This window comes from Canis lupus, chromosome 9, assembly GCF_003254725.2.
Source record: "Canis lupus dingo isolate Sandy chromosome 9, ASM325472v2, whole genome shotgun sequence".
Lineage (NCBI taxonomy): Eukaryota > Metazoa > Chordata > Mammalia > Carnivora > Canidae > Canis > Canis lupus.
Genome location: NC_064251.1, coordinates 60090403 through 60113526, shown reverse-complemented (window position 1 = coordinate 60113526; position 23124 = coordinate 60090403). Strand labels below are relative to the sequence as shown.

At 51.7% G+C, this 23124-nt stretch overlaps 1 protein-coding gene across 1 annotated transcript; it reads left to right on the top strand.

The window, feature by feature from the left end:
- LHX2 (LIM homeobox 2) lies at nucleotides 1-20464 on the top strand. The gene is given in 6 exon segments (XM_025475095.3): nucleotides 1-235; nucleotides 1727-1929; nucleotides 2912-3315; nucleotides 8835-9040; nucleotides 19586-19663; nucleotides 19665-20464. Coding segments are annotated over 6 exon segments (1221 nt in total). The 5' UTR covers nucleotides 1-115; the 3' UTR covers nucleotides 19875-20464.
- Nucleotides 20465-23124: the final 2660 nt, after the last annotated feature.

The window sequence follows — 23124 nt, the reverse complement described above, 5'->3', positions numbered from 1 at the left end:
GGGGCCGCGGCGGCGATGCACCGGGCCCGTTAGCCCCGGGAGCGCCAGGCAGCTGAGGCGGGGGGCAGACCCTCCCGCGGAGGAGCCGCGCCCCCGGCCCCGCCGTCCCGCCGCGATGCTGTTCCACAGTCTGTCGGGCCCCGAGGTGCACGGGGTCATCGACGAGATGGACCGCAGGGCCAAGAGCGAGGCTCCCGCCATCAGCTCCGCCATCGACCGCGGTGACACGGAGACGGTAGGCGCACGGCTGCGGGATCGGGGCTGGAAGCCGTGCCGGGGCCGGGTCGGTCTGCGCTTCTGCTCCCCGAAGTTTGGGGGCACTTTGGGGAGTGTCCTTCGTGCCGCACGGGACCGGGAGCCGGGGATCCGCGGACAGGATGCAAGGCCCGTAGCTCCCGGCTCGGGGGAAACCCGGCTGCTAGGGCAGAGGAGGGAAGCAAGGTTTAAGCCGGAATTCCAGACCCCAAGGGTGCGAAAGAGCATTTCTCCCCAAGTGGGAGCGAAGTCCTACCCGCGGCCCGGGATGGCTCCCCTCTCACTCCCCCGGGCCCTCTGGTCGCCAGCTCCGCGTTGCCCTCGACCGCTCGGCTGCAGCTGCTGGCGGCCCGCCTGCGGCGCCGGGAAAGACGAACCAAACGGGAGCTTTCGGGCTTCAGCGGTGTGGGCCGTTCCCAACCCGCCTCCTGGCGATCGGAGTTCCCTCTCCAGCCCGATTTCAGGGGTCCAAGTCTTCTGGGCCGGTGCTTTTCGTTATCACCTCCCTGGCCTCCCGGCTGGCAGCCCTGGCCAGGCCAGGGCTGGCAGTTCAGGCTCTGGCCTGGCTCTTGTGGAAGTAGAGTCCATTTGGATCTCCACACCTGGCTTTGCCAGCCCAGCCCCAAATAGCCACTTCCTCACCTCAGACCTCCCAGGGGGCCAGGCCAGCAGCGCCTTCCAAGCTGGGCCCAGAAGTGACCTTTAGAGGCTGAGGAGGTAGGGAGCACGGGTGAAGCTTCTCCACTTGGAAAGCAGAGCAGCAGCCCCACTGCCTCCGGCTTTTGAGCTCTTCTCCCCGAATTAAACTCTCAGCCTGTCCTGCACTCAGAGACTTTGAGGGTGCCTTTGCACTCCACTCGCCATCTCCCAGGACACAAGAGGGCCCCAGCCAATGTGGCCAAGGCGGTGGAGGGGTAGGGGTGGCTGCGACCTGTCCTGACTTAGACCTTTGGCATAGGGATCCAGAGATCACTGGGGCTCAGCACCAGGAACTCTGTGCGTCTCCCAGAGGAGTCTGTGTAGAGGGTGACTTTTAGTGGTCATCTTACTCCTTTTCCTGGGGCCCAGCAGAGTGGCTTTTTTAAGAAGCCGTTTTGAGGGAGCTTCTGGAGAGCTTGACTGGAGTAGCCACTGCTGCCCCATCCCTCAAACACAGCCCAAGACTTTCTGGGAAAAGGGCAGAGGGGGCAGGAAAGGGGAGCACGGAGTAGGGAGATCCATTCAGGCCAGCAGCCAGACCTGGGCCTGTGGCCGGACTGGGCTGTGTGGGGCGAGCCTGGGTTCTGAACCTCCTGAATATATCGGCCTTTTGGGGTGGAGGAGGCGCCCCGCGCACCCTGGCGGGCCTCTCCGCGTTTAAGGCTAGCGGGAGTGGCGGAGAGAGCTTCCGGGGCTCCGTGCTCCGCGGCAGCAGCGGCAAAGTAGCAGGCTGACGCAGGCGCCGCGGTCTCCCGCCTCCCTCCCTCCGCAGACCATGCCGTCCATCAGCAGTGACCGCGCTGCGCTGTGCGCTGGCTGCGGGGGCAAGATCTCAGACCGCTACTACCTGCTGGCGGTAGACAAGCAGTGGCACATGCGCTGCCTCAAGTGTTGCGAGTGTAAGCTCAACCTGGAGTCGGAGCTCACCTGTTTCAGCAAGGATGGGAGCATCTACTGCAAGGAAGACTACTACAGGTAGCCCCCCCTACCTTGGGACCCCCTGCCCCTCAGGAACCTCAGACACAGTCTGGTCCAGGCAGGCTCCTTTCGATCCAGTCCCAAGGGACAGTTCCCTACCTAGGGTCCCCCTTCTCCCAGCCAGTACAAATTGGGTGACAACCTATCTGAACAGCAATTTGAGGGAAGTCCTGGAAAGGTCTGAGAAGTATAGGGACCCCAAGAAAATGGCCCTCATCAGAGCTTAGACACATAAATAAGCTTGGGTGGGGGGTCCTTGCACCCCTCTCCCTTTGAAGTTTTCTTGGGTCAAGCAGCTGGAACAGAAACAGGCACCCACCCTACCCCCACCCCCATCCCAAGCCCAGGCAGCCTGGGCTAGCGTAGGACAAAGTTGGAGGGAGAGCTGGAGGATCAATTGGGTTTGGGTGTGTTTCTGGGTCTTCGGTGGATATGGGAGTGAAAGCTGCCTATAGGGTTAAAGAGCCGGAGTCACTAACAGGCTCCAAGTTTCTGGTTTCTCCTCTCCGGTGTAGGGTTAGGGGTCTGTTTATATATATCTCTCTCTCTCCCTTCTTCCCTCTCTCTTTCTCTCTCCCCCTCTCTCCCCCTCTCCCCCTCTCTCTTCTTCCCTCCATCTCTCTTTCCCAGTCTCTGTGTTTCTTCCAAATTACAAAGCTCTGTAGGATTCTCAGGCGCTGGTGTGGAGGGCAGGGGTAAAGGATGAGAAAGGGTAAGTGGGCAGCCCCCTCCCTGGTTCCCAAGCAAAGGCTTTCCTGGGACTTGGCCAGGCTCTGGGTAAAGTAGAAGCCTTGTGGATATGAATATGGTTAAGGGAAACTATATTTCAAGGTAGGACAAGACCTGGGGCAAAATCTAGTTCCCTTTTCTTCCGTCTCCAACTTAAGACTGGTTCCCATCTTAACCTGGAGGAGGGATAAGGGGGGGTACCCAGCCCAACCGTATGTCCCCACAGTCCCTCCCTCAATGGTCCCTACAGGCGGTTCTCTGTGCAGCGCTGCGCCCGATGCCACCTGGGCATCTCAGCCTCGGAGATGGTGATGCGTGCTCGGGACTTGGTTTATCACCTCAACTGCTTCACATGCACCACGTGTAACAAGATGCTGACCACGGGTGACCACTTTGGCATGAAGGACAGCCTGGTCTACTGCCGCTTGCACTTCGAGGCGCTGCTGCAGGGCGAGTACCCCGCGCACTTCAACCATGCCGACGTGGCTGCAGCGGCAGCTGCAGCAGCCGCGGCCAAGAGCGCCGGGCTGGGCGCGGCCGGGGCCAACCCGCTGGGTCTTCCGTACTACAATGGCGTGGGCACGGTGCAGAAGGGGCGGCCGAGGAAGCGCAAAAGCCCCGGGCCTGGAGCGGACCTGGCGGCCTACAACGCTGGTGAGTGCAAGGCGCACGGAGCGCCCCCGTGGGGTTGGGGGAAAATGCGTGGCTCAACTCCCTGGAGCTGGAGTGAATCTCGGTGTGATATATATATAGAGAGATACATGCACACGCATATATATGCATACCCTAGTCCTTAGACTCTCTGGTCCCTAAGCACTGGATGACCTGGCAGAAGGACATTTAGGCTTCTGAGCTCCAGCCCTGGTGCACTCAGGTGGAGTGGGAGGAGAAGGTGCGTTAGAGTCTTGCTGACCTTGGTGCAAAGCCCTGTCACTGAGAAATTTTTTAGAGGCAGCTTTTGGCTTGGGCCTCTCCCCCACTTCACTGGTCGGAGAGTGCAAGGATAGAGAAAGCAAGGTGGAGCGGCAGCAAACAGGCTCGGGGTATGCGGGTATGCGTGGCTGAGGACAGGGAGTCTGGCGATGGATGAAGGAGGCAGGGCAGTGAGAAATGACTGTCTGTGGCCGGGGCCACGAGCTTGGCCTGGCGTTGGGCCCAGTCATGTGAAATGTCCTGAGGGCAGCAGGCTCACGAAACTTGGGCCCAGGACCCTTATGAACAAGACTGGGTCGCTGTGCCTGACCCTCATCCTCTTGCTCCGCCAGGTGTTGGTTTTCCCCCCTGGGCTCCTTCCTTTGAGTTCTGGGCACCAGCAGGGCACTGGGATGAGAGCCGCAACCAAAGCCTGCACCCGGGGATGAGACGGGAGTAGGCCTGGCCTCGCTCTCAGAGTAGGGTGGAGGGCTCATTTTGCACTTCCGGAGGTGTCTTTGAACCCAGGGCCATTCCAGGGGAGTCTCTATCCTCCCCCCTTTGCCCCCTCCTGGCTCAGGACAGCTGGGGAGGTTCTGGGGCCGGGCAAATTGAACCATCAACATCTGCCTGACGTCTGCAAGGCCAGGAAAGGTTTATGACTCCCCGGGTTTCTGAACTAGATAGAGTTTATTTGCAATTATTTTCTTTCTTTCATTTGCGACAGTATTGGATTCGGGGATTTCTGTTTTCTCCCTCCTTTTCCCCTTAGTGTGATGCACAAGTGGAAACAAAACAAAACAAAAACCCAGGCCTGTGGGGAGAGGGCAGCAGCGGGGGAGAAGTCAGGGTTATTTAGATCTTTAAAAATCTGAGCTGGCTGGAAAATTCTGCAGGGGGAAGAGATCCCCTGTTCACTCCAATGAAGTTGCTTTTTGGGAGATGGATGGGTGTGTGTGTCTCTGTGTGTGGAGCCGGGACGAAAATGCAGCCCCCAGTCTGGTAAATGAAGTGACCGCAGGCAGGTCTGTGGGAGCAGATAAAAGATTTGTTGGAGGTTCGACCAGAGATGCCAGCTCTCTAAAACTTCCATCACTCACCTCTCAGTATCCTGAAAATAGACTAAAGCAAGTCCAGGCCAGGTCCCCTAAAACAAAGCCGTTTCTATTTATCAAATGGGGCCGGGCCCCAGTAGGAAGCAGCAGGCAGACTCGGCTACAGGGCGCAGGGCGCGGGGTGAGTGGGATTGTGTTTTTCTAGGAGGGAGGTTTGCAAGTGCGTTTGGAATAGAAAGGTAGAAGGGTACAGACATTTATTTGTGCCTTTTGCTGCTCTGCCGCCTTCTCTGGCGGGGTCCGGCGGCACCCAGCAAGAGGATGTGGCTGGAGGCTGAGTTTCAAGGGAGCTGGCACCTCTCTAAGGCATTCCCCATCCCTGCCATCTCCTCAGTTTTTTGCTTTTTGTTTTTGTTCTTGGACCCCTCTCTTTTTCCTTTCCACTCTCTGGATCCGTGTTTTTCGTTCTCTCTCTCTCTCTCTGTGTGTGTGTGTGTGTGTGCGTTTGTGCCTCGGTTGGTTTCTCTGTTGGGTCTTTTTCTCTCCCCCGGCGCGCGCGTCTCTGGCCTAGGCTCCGGCGGTGGAACCGGCGCGCGGGCGGTTGGCTGTGCCGCTCGCTTATTCGGGGCTCCCGGGACCGGGCCGGGGAGAGGGACGGCCGCCCTGGCCTCCCCGGGTCTGGCTCCCCGTTCTCCCGCCTGCGCTCCCGGCGCCGGCGAGCGAGAAGGGGTCCCCGCGTGGGCCCGCGGAGGGTGCGAGCGCGGCGGGTGTGCACGGGCACGGGTCTGCGTGCGGGCGTGCGTGTCTGGTTGGGGGACGAGAGCTCGCTGGCGTGGGCGCCCCCCACGCAGGGGCCCAGCCCTCGGCTGCGGGGCCAGCGGGGCGGCGGGGGCTCGGGAGGGCCGGGTGGGGGCCGTCGGCGCGCCCAGGCCGCCGCTCAGCGCAGGGCGGCCGGGGCGGGTCGGCAAGCCCTTCCCGGCGGCGGCCGCAGCGGCCCTTCCCTGGGCAGCCCTCGGCGCGGGAGCTCAACCCCCGGCCCAGCGGCAGAACCGAACCTTCCCCCGCCCGCGAGTGGGGCTGCCGCCGGCCTGGGGCGCGCGCCGGGCTCGGAGCCCGCGAGGGGCTTGTGCGCCACGGCCGGGGAGTCCCGCGCGGACCGGCCGGACGCCCGGGCCTCCCCCAACCCCAGCTTTTTGTGTGTGTGCCTGGCGGCGTAATTACTGATTTGATTCCAATCCATTATTTAGACAATTGAACCTACAATCTCGTCTTTAGTAAAATGAGGCGAAGTCAGATTTGATTACAGGTTCAGTCCCAGCGACAAGAGCTCGAAACCCGATGGGTTAATAACAGATCACGAGTAAATTATTCATGATTCTACGAGCTCTTTAGCTCCATTGAATCGGCCTAATTGAGAGGAAAAAAAAAAAAAAAAAAAAGGGAGAGAGAAAGCCCGAGGTCCTCCCCCTCCCTTCGGCCCCTCGCTCCTCTCCGGATCTGATCTTGGGGAATCTCCACCCGGCCGGGGCGTGAGGGGCGGGAGCGAAGGCGCCTGGGGTGCGGGCAGATTTGGGCCCAACAGCTGCTTCCAGGCCGCCCTTTCGCTAGCGGCCGCTGCCCCAGGCGCTGGCCTGCTCGGCCTCCCAGTCTTGGGCCAGCTCCTTTTCTGCCCTCCCTTCCTTTCCCCTCTCTGCGTTTTCACCATTCCCCAGCCGGTAAGGACCGCTGGGGTCCTGGTTTCCTTGAGACCAGGGAGTCAGTTCCTTAACCTGGACCCTCTACCACACTATCCCCTTTTTCCTGGCCTCGCTGTCTTCTCAGGCTCCCTCTGTGTCTCTCCTAATTTCTTTCCATCTTTGTAGTTCTCTCTCTTTCTCTCTTGGGTTCTCCCCATCTCCATGGCTTCCTTTCCCTCTGTCTCTCTTCTCTTTTTCCCTGGCTCTGTCCATCTTTCCTCTCCAGCCCCTCTTCTATACTCTCTCTCCTTTCTCTCTCTTTCTACCTCTCTTTCTCTCCTTTCTGTGCCCTTCCTGTCTCCCTCCCCCAACCCCCCCCCCCATCTAGGCTGCACTTGGGGCACGTCCCTTGGGTGCATGGGGCGCCAGGGTCCCCATGGAGCTCATTAACAGCAGCAAGGCCCAGGCGGGGACTGGGCAGAGGGATGGGCCCAGAGATCCCCTGTGGGGAGGCCTGCCCCGCCCCCTGTGGATCTGGGGACTGGGGGCAAAAAGAGGGTCGCTCCCTGCAGTGGGGGCAGGGCAGTTTCCGTGGATTCCTTTTGGAGTCATTTTCTGAGCCCTTTTAAATTGCTGGACCCCGTTCTTCACTCTGAGTGCTCTCGATGGGAGTATAGCCCTGGTGGGGGGACTTGGGTGCCTGGGTGCATGTGGGAAGAGACCCTATAGCCACTTGCTGACAGCTTCAGGGTTAGTGATGAGACCAGCATCTTGCAAATTCTTTCTGTAAGGGACTGCTCCCAACCTGAGCAGTGGGTGGAGTAGGTCACCAGGAAATCAGGAGTACTTCTGAAGTGGTTTTTGTCAGATAAAATGCAGGACGCCCAGTTAAATTTGAATTGCAAGGACACAACAAATGAATTTTAAGTGCAAGTATATCCAAAGCAATATTTGAATTTTAAATAAATAACAAATCATTTTTTAGTGTAAGCATATCCAATGCAATATTTGAATTTTAGGTAAACAACAACTCGATTTTCAGTATAGGTATGGCCCATGCAAAATTAGAGGCATAATTGTACTAGGAGACTGTTCGTGGTTTATCTGAGATTCAGATTTAACTGGACAACCTGCATTTTTATTTGCTAAACAGGGCAGCTCTGTTATGGGCGTAAGATGGGCATGAGACACATTCCCGGTTGTCCTCTGAAGGGGGACTGAATTAACCTCCTATGAGGTTTTCCCCAAAGTAAGACTTTACATGTAGGATGGCTCAGGATGTGATGAAGGAATCTTGGAGAGGAGTCCTTCATGTCCCCATCAGGCTCCAGGTTGCCAAGCAACTTTCTGAGGCCTTAGGTTTCCACTCCATCCCGCATCCCCATTGCCTTCCGGGCATTGGCAGACAGGTCCCAGCTGGGCCCCTTCTGGATGGGGACTGGCTCCCCAAAGAGTCGTGCTTCATCTTTGCCTGCCTTTGTGGCTGAGTGGAAGGAACCAGGCAAGGCCTACAATGCTGAATCTAAGCTCAGCCCTTACCAGTGGTGTGGCTGTGTACAAATGGCTTCATTTACCTTAGCATTCCTTTCTTCATCTCAAGAATGAGATGAATGGCAGTAGCCACCTCTTGTTGCAGTAGTGAAGGCCCCATGATATATGTAAAGCCAAAAGCATGCTCTAGGTGTCCGATACATGTTGATTTCTTCCTCCAACTTCCTTTTCTTTCTGGTAGAAATCTGCCACTCTGTGAGATTTCTAGAGATTGCTTCACCTGCCTGCCTCGTTCAGCCAATCTGTACAACTGGGAAGCATGTGCTTCCCAGGGCAGGGGGAGAGGGATGAACTACATAATACAGTTTCCAACCTTGGCCCAGTGCCCATGGCCCAAGTCAGCCAGAACTTCTCGTGTGGGGGTACCAATGATCAGGGTGAAATCAGAGTGAGTGGAGAGATGTCAGTCATTGACTTTCAGCTGCCTGTCCCGGACACTGTGGGGAGAGACTGGAGACAGCCTCCTTCCTTAGGGAGCACAGGGGCAGACAGGAAGGGTGTGGGCCCGGGAGCCCTGCACACTGCTCTGTCCTCAGTGAAGTAACTTCCCTTCCTGAGCCTCAGTTTCAACATCTGTAAAAAGGAGAAAATAAGGCCAGGCTAATCAGGTTGTTTTAAGGACTCAAAAATATGTAAAACCACTAAGCACATCACCTGGAGTCTAATAGCCCTCAACAAGTTGTAGCTGCTGTTGTTACTTCTAAAAGAATGGCTCAGAATGGTTTTCGGATTGTCTTAGAGCTGGGTTTGAATGGAGCATTTACCAGCTGAGAGGCCCTGGGCAGGTGGCTCTCTACAAGCCTTAAATTCTATAAATCTATCAAATGGGCATAATATTTTAATCTCAGGGTGGTGCAGTGCACGCTGTGTGGTCCTGAAGCTAGAAACTTTTGGTGGCAGGTGGGGCGGGGGTGGGATAGGCAGGGTAGGGGGGCAGGTCTGGAGATTTACCTGCCGCCTCTGTGTGTCCCCTTCCCAGCGCTGAGCTGCAATGAGAACGACGCGGAGCACCTGGACCGCGACCAGCCCTACCCGAGCAGCCAGAAGACAAAGCGCATGCGCACCTCCTTCAAGCACCACCAGCTTCGGACCATGAAATCTTACTTTGCCATTAACCACAACCCCGACGCCAAGGACTTGAAGCAGCTTGCGCAAAAGACGGGCCTCACCAAGCGGGTCCTCCAGGTCAGCTGGGCCAGGGCAGGGCTGAGGGTGGGGGCACCCGGGGCCTCCAGAGCCTGGAGAGGAACCCCACAACTGCCCTGTGGGCCTTGGAAGGACCTTCCACCCCATGTCTGCTCTGCTGTTTGTCATTCTCTGCTCTTTCTCCATCTCTTCGTTCTCTCGCTGTATTTCAGGATTGTGGGTACCCCAACTTTACCTCTTCTCTTTCCATTTTTGTCTCTCAGCTTTTCGATTTTGCGTGTGTCCCTCTGTCCTCTTTGTCTCTACCCCCTAGCCTCTTTTCTTTCTTAGAAACAATTCTTGGTTGCTCTTTATTACTTAAGTGGCACTCAGTGTTCATGTAGTAAAAGGTTCAAGCATTTCAGATAAATCCAGAGCATCCCAGGATGCCCGTCCTAGACAACCGAGTAAGCTGTTTGATCCTTTTGCTTCTTGCTCCTCACTTGTTCTCCTCGATCCTCTTCCTATCTCTCTCTAGATTTTTCTTCCGTCTCTTTGTTATTTTTTAGACTCTCCAAGAAGCAAGGTTTGGGAGGGGGGATGTGGGCTGATCCCCTGAGTGGGCCAGGGAGGCTCATCTGCCTGCGGGTTCTGGCAGCAGATGGGCACCTCTGAAACTGAGCAGAATTACACTTGTATGTGAGGGTGCTTTCTGGATAGAGAGAATACAGAGCTTTCAACAGATTTTTGAAGGGTCTAACATACCTCAAAATGTTAAGAAACACAGTTTGGGGAGTTCCAGGCTCCTGCATGACCCAAATTTGTGGCAGAGATTTGGGCCACCACTTCTCAGATCTTCAGCTTCTTCTCTTACTCATTTCATTGTCCTGGGCAAGTTATTTAACTCCTCTGAGTCTCAATTTCCTCATATGTAAACCAGACACAAGAAATTATCACCACTGCAGGCTTATTGGAGGAGCCAGTGAAATAATGTAAGTATCCACCACAGTAGCTGACACTTAACGGCTCAGTGGATGGTAACTAAGAATAACATTAACTAGATTAATAAACTAACTGGTATTAACTCGTATGAATGATTATTCTGATCACGGGACTTCAGTTTTCCTATCTGTATAATGATAGGTTGGGGAGAATACCCCAATATTTCTTTTTTAAAGCTTTTTTTTTTTAAAAAAGATTTATTTATTTATTTATTCGAAAAGAGAGAGAGAGAGAGGCAGAGGGAGAAGCAGACTCCATGCAGGGAGCCTGACGTGGGACTCGATCCCGGGTCTCCAGGATCACACTCCGTGCTGCTGGCGGTGCTAAACCGCTGTGCCACCGGGGCTGCCCAAGATTTTATTTATTTATTAAAGAAAGAGAGCCAGTGGCAGGGGTGCCGGGCAGGAGAGGGAGAAGCAGACTCCCCACTGAGGAGGGAGCCCAATGCCTGACTATCGCAGGACCCTGGGATCATGACCTGAGCCAAAGGCAGATGCTTCGCCAACTGAGCCACCCAGGCCCCCGAGAATCTTTCTTTACAGCACTTTATTTATTTATTTATTTATTTATTTATCTATCTATCTATCTATCTATCTATCTATCTATTTATTTATTTATAGACAGAGAGAGAGGCAGAGACACAGGCAGAGGGAGAAGCAGGCATCATACAGAGAGCCCGACGTGTGGGACTCGATCCCGGGTCTCCAGGATCACGCCCTGAGCTGCAGGCGGCGCTAAACCGCTGCGCCACCGGGGCTGCCCTTTCCAGCACGTTTTAACCAATTTATTCCTTAGACCGTGTGATGGTAGAGATAGCAAAGCACATTTGGGGGTAAGACAATCAGGAGGTGATGATCTGAGCAGGTCTCACAACAGGAGGGGAGGTGCTGAGATTGGAGTCCAGACAAGTCTGATTGACCTTCCAACCCCAGGCCGCTGGGGATGGAGGGCTCGGGGACTGGACACTGAGGGGGCGAGGGGGACGATGATGGACATCAAGGGTCTGCACTGCTGCGAGTATGGGGGCGGGGCAGGGACAAAGCATTGGTGATGTGACGGCGGTGGCGGGATGGGACTGTGACTCCAGCGCTGGTCCTGGTCGACAGATGCCCGGGGAGCCGGCAGTGCCTGCACCCCTACGCTATGTGAGGGGTTCTGGGGCAGCTTGGTGTCCCGCGGGCTCAAGTGACACAGCCGAGGGAAGCGAGGGCTGACCAATGGGACGCTGATGCGCCGCTCGGGGCCCGCCCCCTGCTCCGCGTGGGCCCCGCCCCTCGGGTTTGGATCCCTTTGTCCTGGGCTGGAGAAGGGGAGGGCGAGGACGTTGCTGCGCCCAACGAGGTCTCGGATCTCCCTAGTCCGGTTCCCCCGGACTTCATCTTCTTGGGTTAGGTATAGGCACCCTCCTTGGGCACCTCTGCCATTCCTCAGACCTGAGCAAATTTGGTCATCCCCCTCTTCTCTGGTTAGTAGGACACTTTGTCCCTTCCCCCATCTAGAGCCCCTTACTGCAGGTTGTTGGGGGCCACTCAGTGAATCAACCCTGGGGAGCAGTGCAGGAGCAAGGACTTGGAGTGAAGGGGAGCTCGGTTCAGGAGGACCTGGGTTCAGTTCTGTCCCTCTACTCCCTGGCTGTGCATCTTGAACAAATTAGTTACCTCTCTGAGCCACAGCATTCTCACCTGTAAAATGGGCACCACTGGGGCATATATCTCTCCCGGTTATCCTGATTAAATGATACAGAGTAAGTGCTCATAGTGGAGTCTGAATCTGGATGAGGAGCCACACACTCTGTGGGCCTTTGAGGCAAGAGGCTTGGCTGCCTGATTTAGGAACAAAACAGGTTTCCAATATAGTTGTCTCTCATTCTTTCATCTGACCAAATATCTATTGGCACCAGGCCTTGGGGACAGAGAGATGAATGAACCATAGTCCTGGCCCCGAAGTAATTCACCCTATTAGCTGTAGAAACAGACCCACATTCAGTTTCCGTGTTGTGTGATCAGTTGGGAGGGGAGTTCTGTGGGAGACCAGAGGAAGAATTAATTGTTCTTTGTGTGGAAAGAGTTCCCCTGAGGGACCTGCGTGAATACTTGCCCTGTGCCTTCCTCCCCTAGAATCCTGAGCCAGGCCTGCTCACACCTGTATGCCCCCTCCACCATGCGGACTCAGAAAAGCCAGAGGCATGGAAATAGTTGAGGGAGAAAAGCACTGACAGTTATGGTCTGTTTACTACTCAGCGAATGTTTGAGTACACTACTGTGCGTCAGGCACTTTGAAAGGCCCGTGAAATACACTTGCTCATTAAGTTCTCCCGGTCAGGCATCGTGATGACCTCCTTCCCACTGTACAGATGAGAACATCGAGGCCCAAATGATCTCCAGTTGCCCTAAGTCACACTTTGCTAGTTTTCCCTCTTCTCAGACCTCCAAATCTCATGCATGATCCTTATTCCCTAACAACTGCTCATGATTATGCAGCAGTTTGCAAAGTATTATTTTTCCAGCTACACATCTGCCTTACTCTAATATTTTCCTGCCCATTTACAGACAAGCCACTTAAGAACTAGTGAGATGAAGTGATTTGCTGGAGGTTACAGGAGCCAGGCACTGGCAGGGTGGGTCTCTCTCTCAGGGGTTCTGCCCACTGATGGGCCAGCTGGGGGAGGTGGGATGGAAGCAGTTTGAGGCCTGGCAGTTGGTTTGGAAGGTTAACAGACTGGTTCAGGTCTTTTTGGACTTACCAGCAGTACGATTTGGGCACTTAACATCTCTCTGAGCCTGATTCCTTATCTGTGGGACAAAGGTAATAGTCTGTACCTTGAGAATTCCTGAGCATTGAAGCAATGAGTGAGAAGCCTCTAGCACAGTGCTGCCTGGTACAAAGTAGGTGCCCAGGAAATGGTTCCTCATCACTGGTCTACCCCAGTTTAATGGCACTAGGCCTTGGGTGCCCCCTGTAGGTTGTCCTCCGCTTCAACCCTTCAGAGAGAATCTGTGTGGTAGGGGCAGGTTGAAGTTGGGGCTGTGTTCCCCAGAGGTGAATGACACAGGATGTGTGTGTGTGTGTGTGTGTGTGTGTGTGTGTGTGTTCCTGAATCTGTAATGCATTAATAACCACCAATATGGGGGGGCCTGGGATGCAGTATCCCTTCTGGAATTTGGAGTCAGCTGATGTGAGGTCCATACTCACTCAGCTCTCTCACTTACTCTCCCACTTAAGCAAGTGACTTAACCTCTCTGAGCTCCAGTGGCCTCAGCTCCAAAATGGGGATGATAATAATATTCATTAGGTGTTTGCAAGGAGTAAATGAGATGACTTCAAATGTAATTTCTAAAGTATAGATTAGAGACTCAACGCACATGAATTTCACACACATTTACACAGTAGGCTTCAGTCAACCAACCTCTCCTGCAGTCATTAAAAAATTTAATTATCTTTATTTTGCAGATGAAGAAACTGAGGTTCAGAAAGATTAGGACCTTTGCCCTCAGTCCCACAGCTAGTAAGTGATGAAGCCAGGAGTCAAGCCCAGGTCTGATTCTACAGTCTTTGGAATATAGCACAGTGTAGGGAGGGGACCCTCCTGCCTTGGATCTAGCTGTAGAAAGCAGCTATAGAGCTAGAGAGAGAAGAAGGAGTGGGTCCTAGATGCCGTATCTTGGGAGCAAAGCAGGAATCCTGCTGTAAAGGTGTAAAATGCATAAAAAGTGCTCAGAATTATCATTGACAATAGCATGGCCATCACAATTCTCACTTTCTGCCCGTGGGCAAGGTGCCTGGGCTAGGGAACAGTCTCTTGGACAGAGGTCCATGGAGGTATTAAGCTTTACAAATGCTTGGAGGCCATTCCTCAGCATACAGATGCCCCTCCAAGTTGCCTCTCTTTCTTTCTGGGGAAGGGTCAGGAAGGCAGAATAGGCCCTGGGCTTGGGGACCAGAGGTGGTAAGCTGACGGATTTGGATGAGTGAAAGTCTCCTTAGCATTTCCTGGTGTGACTTTGATTTTTTTAAAAAAGATTTTATTTATTCATGAGAGAGAGAGAGAGAGAGAGGCAGAGACACAGGCAGAGGGAGAAGCAGGCTCCGTGCAAGGAGCCCGATGTGGGACTCTATCCTGGATCCTGGGATCACACCCTGAGCCGAAGGCAGCCGCTCAACTGCTGAGCCACCCAGGCTTCCCACCTGGGGTGACTTTGAAAGAAAATACATTTTAACCACCAACAGTTTAAAAAACATTCTGCAGATGACTGGTTAGTTGTCACTAACTGGTGTGGGCTCACAGAAACTGAGAATGCTAGTTTGCCTCTGTTCACTCATTTATTGAACAAATACACTGATCTTCTGCCTTGTTCTGGGTGGGGCGTGACCCAGACAAGTGAATGGGACCCGCTGGAGCTAGAACTACAATCCAGAAGGGAGACAGATGTGAAACAAATAATTACAAATGGAAATAATGTTAGTGCTTACCTTGTAAGGCACTAATGAGTTACTATGTGCAAAATGCTTAGAACCTTCTTTAGACAATGCCTGATACTTAGTGAGTGAATAATATTTGTTGTTACAACTTTCTTTATGAAGTTGCTATACTGGAGGAGATATTCTTTTTTTTAAGATTTTATTTTATTTTTTAATTTTATTTATTTATTCATGAGAGACACACTGAGAGAAGAGAGAGAGAGAGAGAGAGGCAGAGACACAGGCAGAGGGAGAAGCAGGCTCCATGCAGGGAGCCCCACATGGGACTCAATCCCGGGTCTCCAGGATCACGCCCTGGGCTGAAGGCAGCGCTAAACCGCTGAGCAACCTGGGCTGCCCAAGATTTTATTTTTAAGTAATGTCTATACCCAACATGAGGTTCGAACCCACAACCCCAAGATCAAGAGCCACATGCTCCACCAACTGAGCTAGCCAGGCACCGCAGGACATATTCTTTTTACTCTTTTTTCCTCACATGACATTTATCATAAGACACTACCCCCGCAACTGCATGGAGTATCTGTGTCATGACTTCCACTTGCTTCATCTGGTTGGACACTTTGCATGTTAGTTTGATGTTATTAAAAATGCCACAATGTAAAAATGAAATCTTAAAAAAAAAAAAAAAAGGAGGGAGGTGCTAGAGCATGTGACTTGATCTCAGGGTTGTGGGTTTGAGCCTCATATTGGGTGTAGAGATTACTTAAAAATAAAATCTTTTTATTTTTATTTTTTAAAAAAGATTTATATATCTATCTATCTATTTTTAAGACTATTTATTTATTTATTTATTTATTTATTTATTTATTTATGAGAGACACACAGAGAGAGAGGCAGAGACACAGGCAGAGGGAGAAGCAGGCTCCATTCCGGGAGCCTGATGCGGGACTCCATCCCTGGACTCCAGGATCATGCCCTGGGCCGAAGGCAGGCACTAAAATGCTGAGCCACTCACGGATCCCTGTATATTTTAAAGCACATGCACATGCACATTTGGGGACAATGAGGGAGACGGAGAGGAAGAGAATCTCCAGGAGGCTCTCCTCCTGAGCAGAGGCTCAATCCCAAGACCCTGTAATCATGACCTGAGCTGAAACCAAGAGTCAGACACTCACTGACAGAGGCCCCCAAAATAAAATCTTTTTAAAAAAATGCCAGATGGGACATCTTTGGGCATGAAGCTTTTATCTTTGGGTTGGTTTCCTTAGTGACCTAGGAAGGGATTTGTGAAGCAAAACACAACCTGCAGGGCCTAGTAGTGCCTGAGGAGGGGCATGTGGTAGTGTGGGCTTCTTCATCCACTTAGGACTAGTGGGGATCCCCTGGGTGCCAGGCTGAGGCACTCCCGGTGGATGAAGAAAGGGGGGCTGTCAGTTTAAGAAGATGGGTGGGCAAAGCAGATCATCTTCCTGCATCTGCCCTAGAATCTCAGCCTTTCAGAACCCCAAGAGTCCATAGAGATGGTGTGCCGTCCTCCAACCCTCTTATTGTGCCGGTAGGGAAACTGAGGCAGGCCCAGAGGTAAGGGACTAGCACAAGGTCACTGGGCTGGTCAGTAGCAGAACTAGAACTGGAAGCTGCATCTGGTGCTCTTTCCACTGCACCATAGTTGCTTTTGTATTTATTCACTCATTCATTCATTTATTTGCCTGACTCATTCAGGATCATGTGGTGGGGAGCGCATGGGCTTTTTAATGGCAGATATTCCTGGATTCTAGTCTCAGCTTGGCCTCTGGTAACCTTCGGCAAGTGATTTCACCTCTCTGAGCCTCTCTGGTTTTAGATCTATAAAGTGTGGAGAATGATAGAAGCCCCTAGTTGGCTCCTCACGGAGCTATGCCATGACTCCGCATGCCGCAGGGTGGCATGGTGCTTGGCACAGAGGTCTGTAAATGGTATCTATCATTATCACTATTAATTCAACACTTGTTACTAATTCTTCCTTTTTGCTAGTCCCTGTACTGTGTCCCAGGGACATGAAGATGACTTCGACCGGGGCCCTGCCCCAACAACCACTCTGGAGAGGACCCTGGGGAGAGAATTCTGGTGAAGCCCTGCTGAAGGTGAAAAACAAGCCCAACACAAAACCCCACAGCAGCCAGGGTTTTGGTTGAGTTGTTGATTTTCATCCACCAGATTCCCAGTGCCTCGGATTCGGCAAAGCAGAGCATGTAGTTGTGGAAGATGGCGTCATTGTTTACAAACCACTGTTAGGGGCAACAGCAGGAGAAATAGCAAACAGCTGGCAGCTAACTGGTTCCAGCCCTTCCCAAGGGCTTGGAGCCCTGGACCTATGAGCCTTGTACTGCCCCCGGGGCTCCCTGCTCCAGCTACTGCTTGGAGAGACACACAGGACACCAGCATAGGGTGGCACCAAGATGCCAGCCTTCCATGTCAGACCTGACGTGAGACTTTGGGGAAGTCAGTTTCCTCTCCGAGGGCCTATAGGGACTTTCCCTATCGATTTTTGCCATCAGCCATTCCCTGGGCCAGAAGGACAGAGTCTCACCCCTGCAGATTTCTGCAGGCCAGGCAGGGAAGGGCTCCCTACCTTAAGAAGAGCACGTTGATGGTGGTCTTAAAAGCACTGTACTTATCTGCAAGCGTCCAGAAGAGGTGATAGGCTTGCTTTGGGCAAAAGGCCAGGGAAAATGTGCTTTATTCCTGGAAGACCCAGGCATGCTGGGGAGAGGGCTTTGTTTCCTGGCTTCACAGGGTTCCCATCTCTCCTTACCTCAGGATTCTCATGGATAGTGCTTTTTAATTGAGCCCAAGTCTTATCAGCCACCAGAAAGTCTTCTTTGATGCCCCGCTCGGGCCCCTGCTGCGAGGTGGTCCCCGAGGGAGGGTGGGGCCTGGAGTTAGCCCTTCCACCCATGCCTGAGACACTGGGAAGACAGGCAGATGCAGGCACATCTGGAAATATGCAACTGGACACCCCAGAATCTGTAGAATTCCCTAAGGCCTTTTGTTTTATAGGGAGGCTTCTGGCGGGTGTTTTTCTCATGCAAGGGGAAGTGAAGGGGCCCTGCTTTCGGGCTTTTTTTTTTTTTCTTTGGGAGACACACCCACACACACACCCTCCCACTGGATTTCCTAGGCCCTGCTCAAAGTACTTTGAGGACCTCTGGGTATACAGCTAGATCTCTCTGTGCAGCTAGACTGGTGGTCAATAGTTGTGTGTGGGGGGGTGCTGTGAAGATGAGTTTTGGTGCATGTTTTCCTGAGTGTGTACAGGCTTGTGTGCAAACAGTATGGGTGTGGATGAGTGTATGTGTCTGCACCCAAGGAAAAATGAAAGAAGATACTTATTCTCCCTCTTTGGTATTCTTTTCATACCAAGCTCAGTTCTAACTGCACAATGCACCCCACGTCCCTCATAAATGATACTGGGATGTGGCCTGTTTGGAGAAGGAAATCTACAGATCACCACCTCCCTGGACTGGCTTTAATCCAGCAGCTCTGCCTACCTCACCCCGAAACCTAAAGCCCCCCGGAGTCCAGGATAACCAGTGGCTTCTCCACCTTATGGCAGTGGGGAGTAGGACAGCTGTCTTTTTCTTCCTTAAAGTAACTCTTTATTGATTGATTCCTATGTGTTCTTTACAACATTCTAGTATTTCCCAGACTTACCACGAATCACTTTAAAAATTGTACCAACGAGAACCCATGGGATCTATTGCCTGCTTCAAGGCAACTGCCAAGGGGGGGAAAAAAGAATCTCTCGACCATTGTGAAAAATGATCAAGATTTGGTTTGTGCACATCTTCCAGAATAGCGCTGTCCAGTAGAAATGAAATGTGAGCCACATGTGTGATTTTCCACTTAAATATTTTTAGCAGGGACGCCTGGATGGCTCAGTGGTTGAGCATGTGCCTTAAGCTCAGGTCATAATCCCAGGGTCTGGGATCGAGTCCTACATCAGACTCCCCTCAGGGAGCCTGCTTCTCCCTCTGTCTATGTCTCTGCCTCTCTCTGAGAATAAATGTCTGTCTCTCATGAATAAATAAAATCTTTTAAAACATAAAATAAAATATTTTTTTGGCAGCCACATTTAAAACACAAAAAGAAACCATTAATATTAATTTTAAGGGTATATTTTATTTAGCCTAAATATCCAAAATATTATCATTTCAACAGGTAACCGGTATAAACATTAATACTGAGACATCCTAAATTCTTTTTTTTTCATACCAAGTCTTCAGATCTATTTCTGTGTTTTCACTTACAAAGGAGCCACTTTTTGGCTAGTGACATTTCAAGTGCTCAATAGCCATCTGGGACTAGTGGCTAGGAGAGTGTTGCTTAGCTCTGGAACCTTCTAATAGAAAGGGAAACCCAGTGCTAGCTGTTAGAGAAAAGGAACTTTTTATTTTATTTATTTATTTATTTATTTTTAATTTTTTTTTATTTATGATAGTCACACAGAGAGAGAGAGAGAGGCAGAGACATAGGCAGAGGGAGAAGCAGGCTCCATGCACCGGGAGCCCGATGTGGGATTCGATCCTGGGTCTCCAGGATCGCGCCCTGGGCCAAAGGCAGGCGCCAAACCGCTGCGCCACCCAGGGATCCCGAACTTTTTATTTTATTAAGAGCAAAAATTGGGACACCTGGGTAGCTCAGTGGTTGAATGTCTGCCTTTGGCTCAGGGTGTGATCCCGGGGTTCTGGGATTGAGTCCTGCATCAGACTCTCTGCAAGGAGCCTGCTTCTCTCTCTGCCTGTGTCTCTGCCTCTCTGTGTCTGTTATGAATGAATGAATGAATAAATAAACAAATCTTTAGGGCAGCCTGGGTGGCTCAGCGGTTTAGCGCCACCTTTAGCACAGGGTGTGATCCTGGAGACCCGGGATCAAGTCCGCAGTTGGGCGCTCTGCATGGCTCCTACTTCTCCCTCTGCCTCTCTCTCTGTCTCTCATGAATGAATGAATGAATGAATGAATCTTTAAAAAATAAAGAGCAATAATTGCCCAACTTTTTAATCCCTCCCAAACCCACATTTCGCATCTCTGGGAAATGCTTTGCTACCCTCCAGATCCTGCCTCCCTTCTAACCAGCCCTTCTCTCTCTCTCTCTCTCTCTCTCTCTCTCTCTCTCTGTCCCTCTCCCTCCCTCCCCCCACGCAGGTCTGGTTTCAGAACGCCAGGGCGAAGTTCAGGCGCAACCTCTTACGGCAGGAAAACACGGGTGTGGACAAGTCCACCTGAGGCCGCGCTGCAGACGGGGACGCCGTCAGGGCCAGCCTCCGAGCTGTCCAACGCGTCGCTCAGCCCCTCCAGCACGCCCACCACCCTCACAGACTTGACTAGTCCCGCCCTGCCAACTGTGACGTCCGTCTTAACTTCTGTGCCTGGCAACCTGGAGGGCCACGAGCCTCACAGCCCCTCACAAACGACTCTCACCAATCTTTTCTAGTGACTCACGCCCCCCCCCCCACAATTTCTTTAAAAAAGAAATTATCTTTAGTTGAATTCCAAGTGTATTTTAAAATAGAGGCTTTGAGCAACTAACTAACCACATTTTAGGATCTCGCCTGGGAACAGAAGAAGAAAATAATTGTGCGTCCGGCTAATGCAGCGGTGTGGACCGAGGAATTACTTGGAAAATCTATCTGCAACACAACATTTGTGTCACTGTACAGTTTTGTGGACTGAGCGAGGAAAAAAACAACAAATAATTTAAGTTGGCTAGAGCTTCTGTATTTTCAAAGACTGCCACGTGCCTTAGGAATACTGTTTTATCTCCATACTTTGGATGACTTGTTCATTTTTCTCTCCCTCTTTTTCTCTCTGTATATTTATGACCAGAGCAAAAATGTAAAAAAAAAAAAAAAAAAAAAAAAAAAAAAAGTTTGTTACTTTGAATAGTCCTAAAAAAAAAAAAAAAACGAAAAGTCAAACCCCCTCCAACGGTCGCTTTGTTGTTTTAGAATTTTAAGGTGGAAGTCTGTTCGAATATCAGAATTTGTAAAATCTAACCAGTAATAAAACCACTTATTGAAACTATTGGTGCTGCTGCTGTTTAGTTGGGTGTGAAGTTCACAGGACTCTAAGGTTTTACTGAAGCCCAGCCATAAATTCCAGGGTCTTCCCTTATTTATAATATTTATTTATAATATGTATGAGGCTCCATTGTCTGTTCCACGCTTTGGACTACTGGTCGAAATCCAGAGATTCCCTGCAGTCAAGGAATTTAGAATGGAGGCAGGGGCAGAAGAGATAATCTTAACATGGTGTGATCTGTGCCAAGTGGAGAGTATTCGACAAAGTACCATTAATTTTTTTTTCGAATATTAAATTAAGTACACCCTCGGGCACCTGAGTGGCTCAGTAGTTGAACATCTGCCTTTGGCTCAGGTTGTGATCCCAGGGTTCTGGGATCGAGTCCCACATCAGGCTTCCCACATGGAGCCTCTTCTTCCTCTGCATATGTCTCTGTCTCTCTCTCTGTGTCTCTCATGAATGAATAAATAAAATCTTAAAAAAAGAAAGTATGCCCTGCTGAACACTTGTGATATAGAGGTAAAAGGTTATCACACCTGCCTATTTTTTTTTAAAGATTTTATTAATTTATTCATGAGAGACACAGAGAGAGAGAGAGAGGCAGAGACACAGGCAGAGGGAGAAGCAGGCTCCATGCAGGAAGCCTGGTGTGGGACTTGACCCCCCGCCTCCAGGATCAGGCCCTGGGCTGAAGGTGGTGCTAAACCGCTGAGCCACCCGGTGTGCCCCACACCTGCCTTTCTTGCTCTTTCTCTGGGCTGCAAGGGTGTGTCAGGCAATGAGGATGGTCTACCCATACAAGGAGTGAATGCAGTCACTACAGGGCAGCATAAACTCCAGATTTCCTAATGACTAGACACAAAATTTCGATCTCCTAAGAGGGCAAAAAAGCAAATGAATTTGGCTTCTTTACTAAGGCTTCAGGCAACCTCAGAAATCCACAGAAAGGACACATCCAGGGAGGACAGAGGATCAGAGGCAGGCAGAATGAGGTTGGTGTGAGCTGAGAGAAGTCATTTCATTTCTGTGAGCCTCTGTATCCTCAGCTGGAAGATGAAGGTAATGGCTTTTACATACAGTTCTAGCGAGGACAAGGCAAGGTGTGTTGAGGGCCCAGCGGAGGGCCTGGCATATAGTGGAGGCTCACTATGTCTTACTGAGTCACAGGTGATTCATATGGATGTTGCAGGTGGAGAGCAGGAATATGTGTATCCAGGCATCACCCATCATTGCTGAATGCATCAGGCCAGTGTGGTGTCTGTCCACTGGCCATCTTATACCCCTGATTTCTTGCTCTGAGCCCTGCTGCAGAGCACTATGTTACCAGCTTCATTGAATGCCAGCAGTTACCTAGAAAAATGTCCCTCAGTGGCCTGCCAATCTGAAAATCCAGAGGGAAAATCATAGCTGCTTTGAGGAGAAAACAGCCAGGAGAGTTTGGGCAGGGGAACAATCTGGCCTAGGACCGGGGTCTCTTTCCTGTCCTCCCTTTGCCATCGTGGTTGGGACAGGGTTTGGGAAGAATGCGCTGGGAGTGCTTAAAGCCTGGATTGACTCACTTTCTGAAGTGTTAAAAACACACCCTCACAAACACTACTGTTGTTACTGTTATTTGATGCCTGGAAAATGGTAGGAGCTCAATAGAGTGTTTGTAAACTCTTATATTGATCTATAACGTGTGTAAAGTGCACACATCTGATAGGAACAGCTTGATTAATGTTTTCCAAATGAAGAACAACCATGTTGACACCACCCAAATCAAGATATAGGACATTTACAGCACCCAAAATGTCCCTTGGGCCTCCTCCCTGTCAGCCCCTCCCAAGGTGGCTCCTGTCCTAACTTCTAGCACCATGGATTAGTTTTATCTGTTTTTGATCAATACATATTTGCTGAATGAATTCAGGATTGCTCAAGATGAGCCAACTTGCCTGAGGTCAGGCAGCTTAGTGGTGAAGAAGCTAGGATTTGAATCAGGTCTGACTCCAGACCCCAAGTTCTGTCAAATAGGGCAAGAGAATCTGTACCTCACCCATGGCTGCGTGAGAGGATGCAAGCAGAGGATCTGGCCTATGGAGAAGCACACAGATACAACTCCAGGTATTCCCGGGAACTTACATACGTGCCTCCAGACACGCACACATGTACACCTGCAAGACGCTCATGGATAGATCCACAGGCTAGGATGCTTACACCCAGACAGCCCCACACAAAGACACACGTATACCAGTGCTTGCAGACAGACGTAAACAGGCCCAGACACTCACAAATACATCTAGACAGATGCCTAGACCACCCCACACAGACAGACCCGCACACAAACCCAGAGGTGCACAAACATTTTCGGCACCGAGACACCCCCGCATACCCCGGCTGTGCCCCCTTGCTCAGGCCCGGACAGAGCCAAGGCCTGATCCCTATCTTGTCTGTCAGTGCCGCCACCCAGATGGAGCAGACCCTGGAATGATGCCCAGGGGTCCCCCGCCTCCTCCACGGGAGTGCTGCAGGCCAGGGATGGGGATGCTGTGGAGGAAACATTGCTTTCCCCAGAGTCAGAGACCCAGAGAGACACATGCTGAGTGAGAGACTCAGAAAGATACTGATAGAGGCAAGGAGACAGGGAGAGTGGCAGAGAGATAGTACAGAGCCTGGGAGACAGAGAC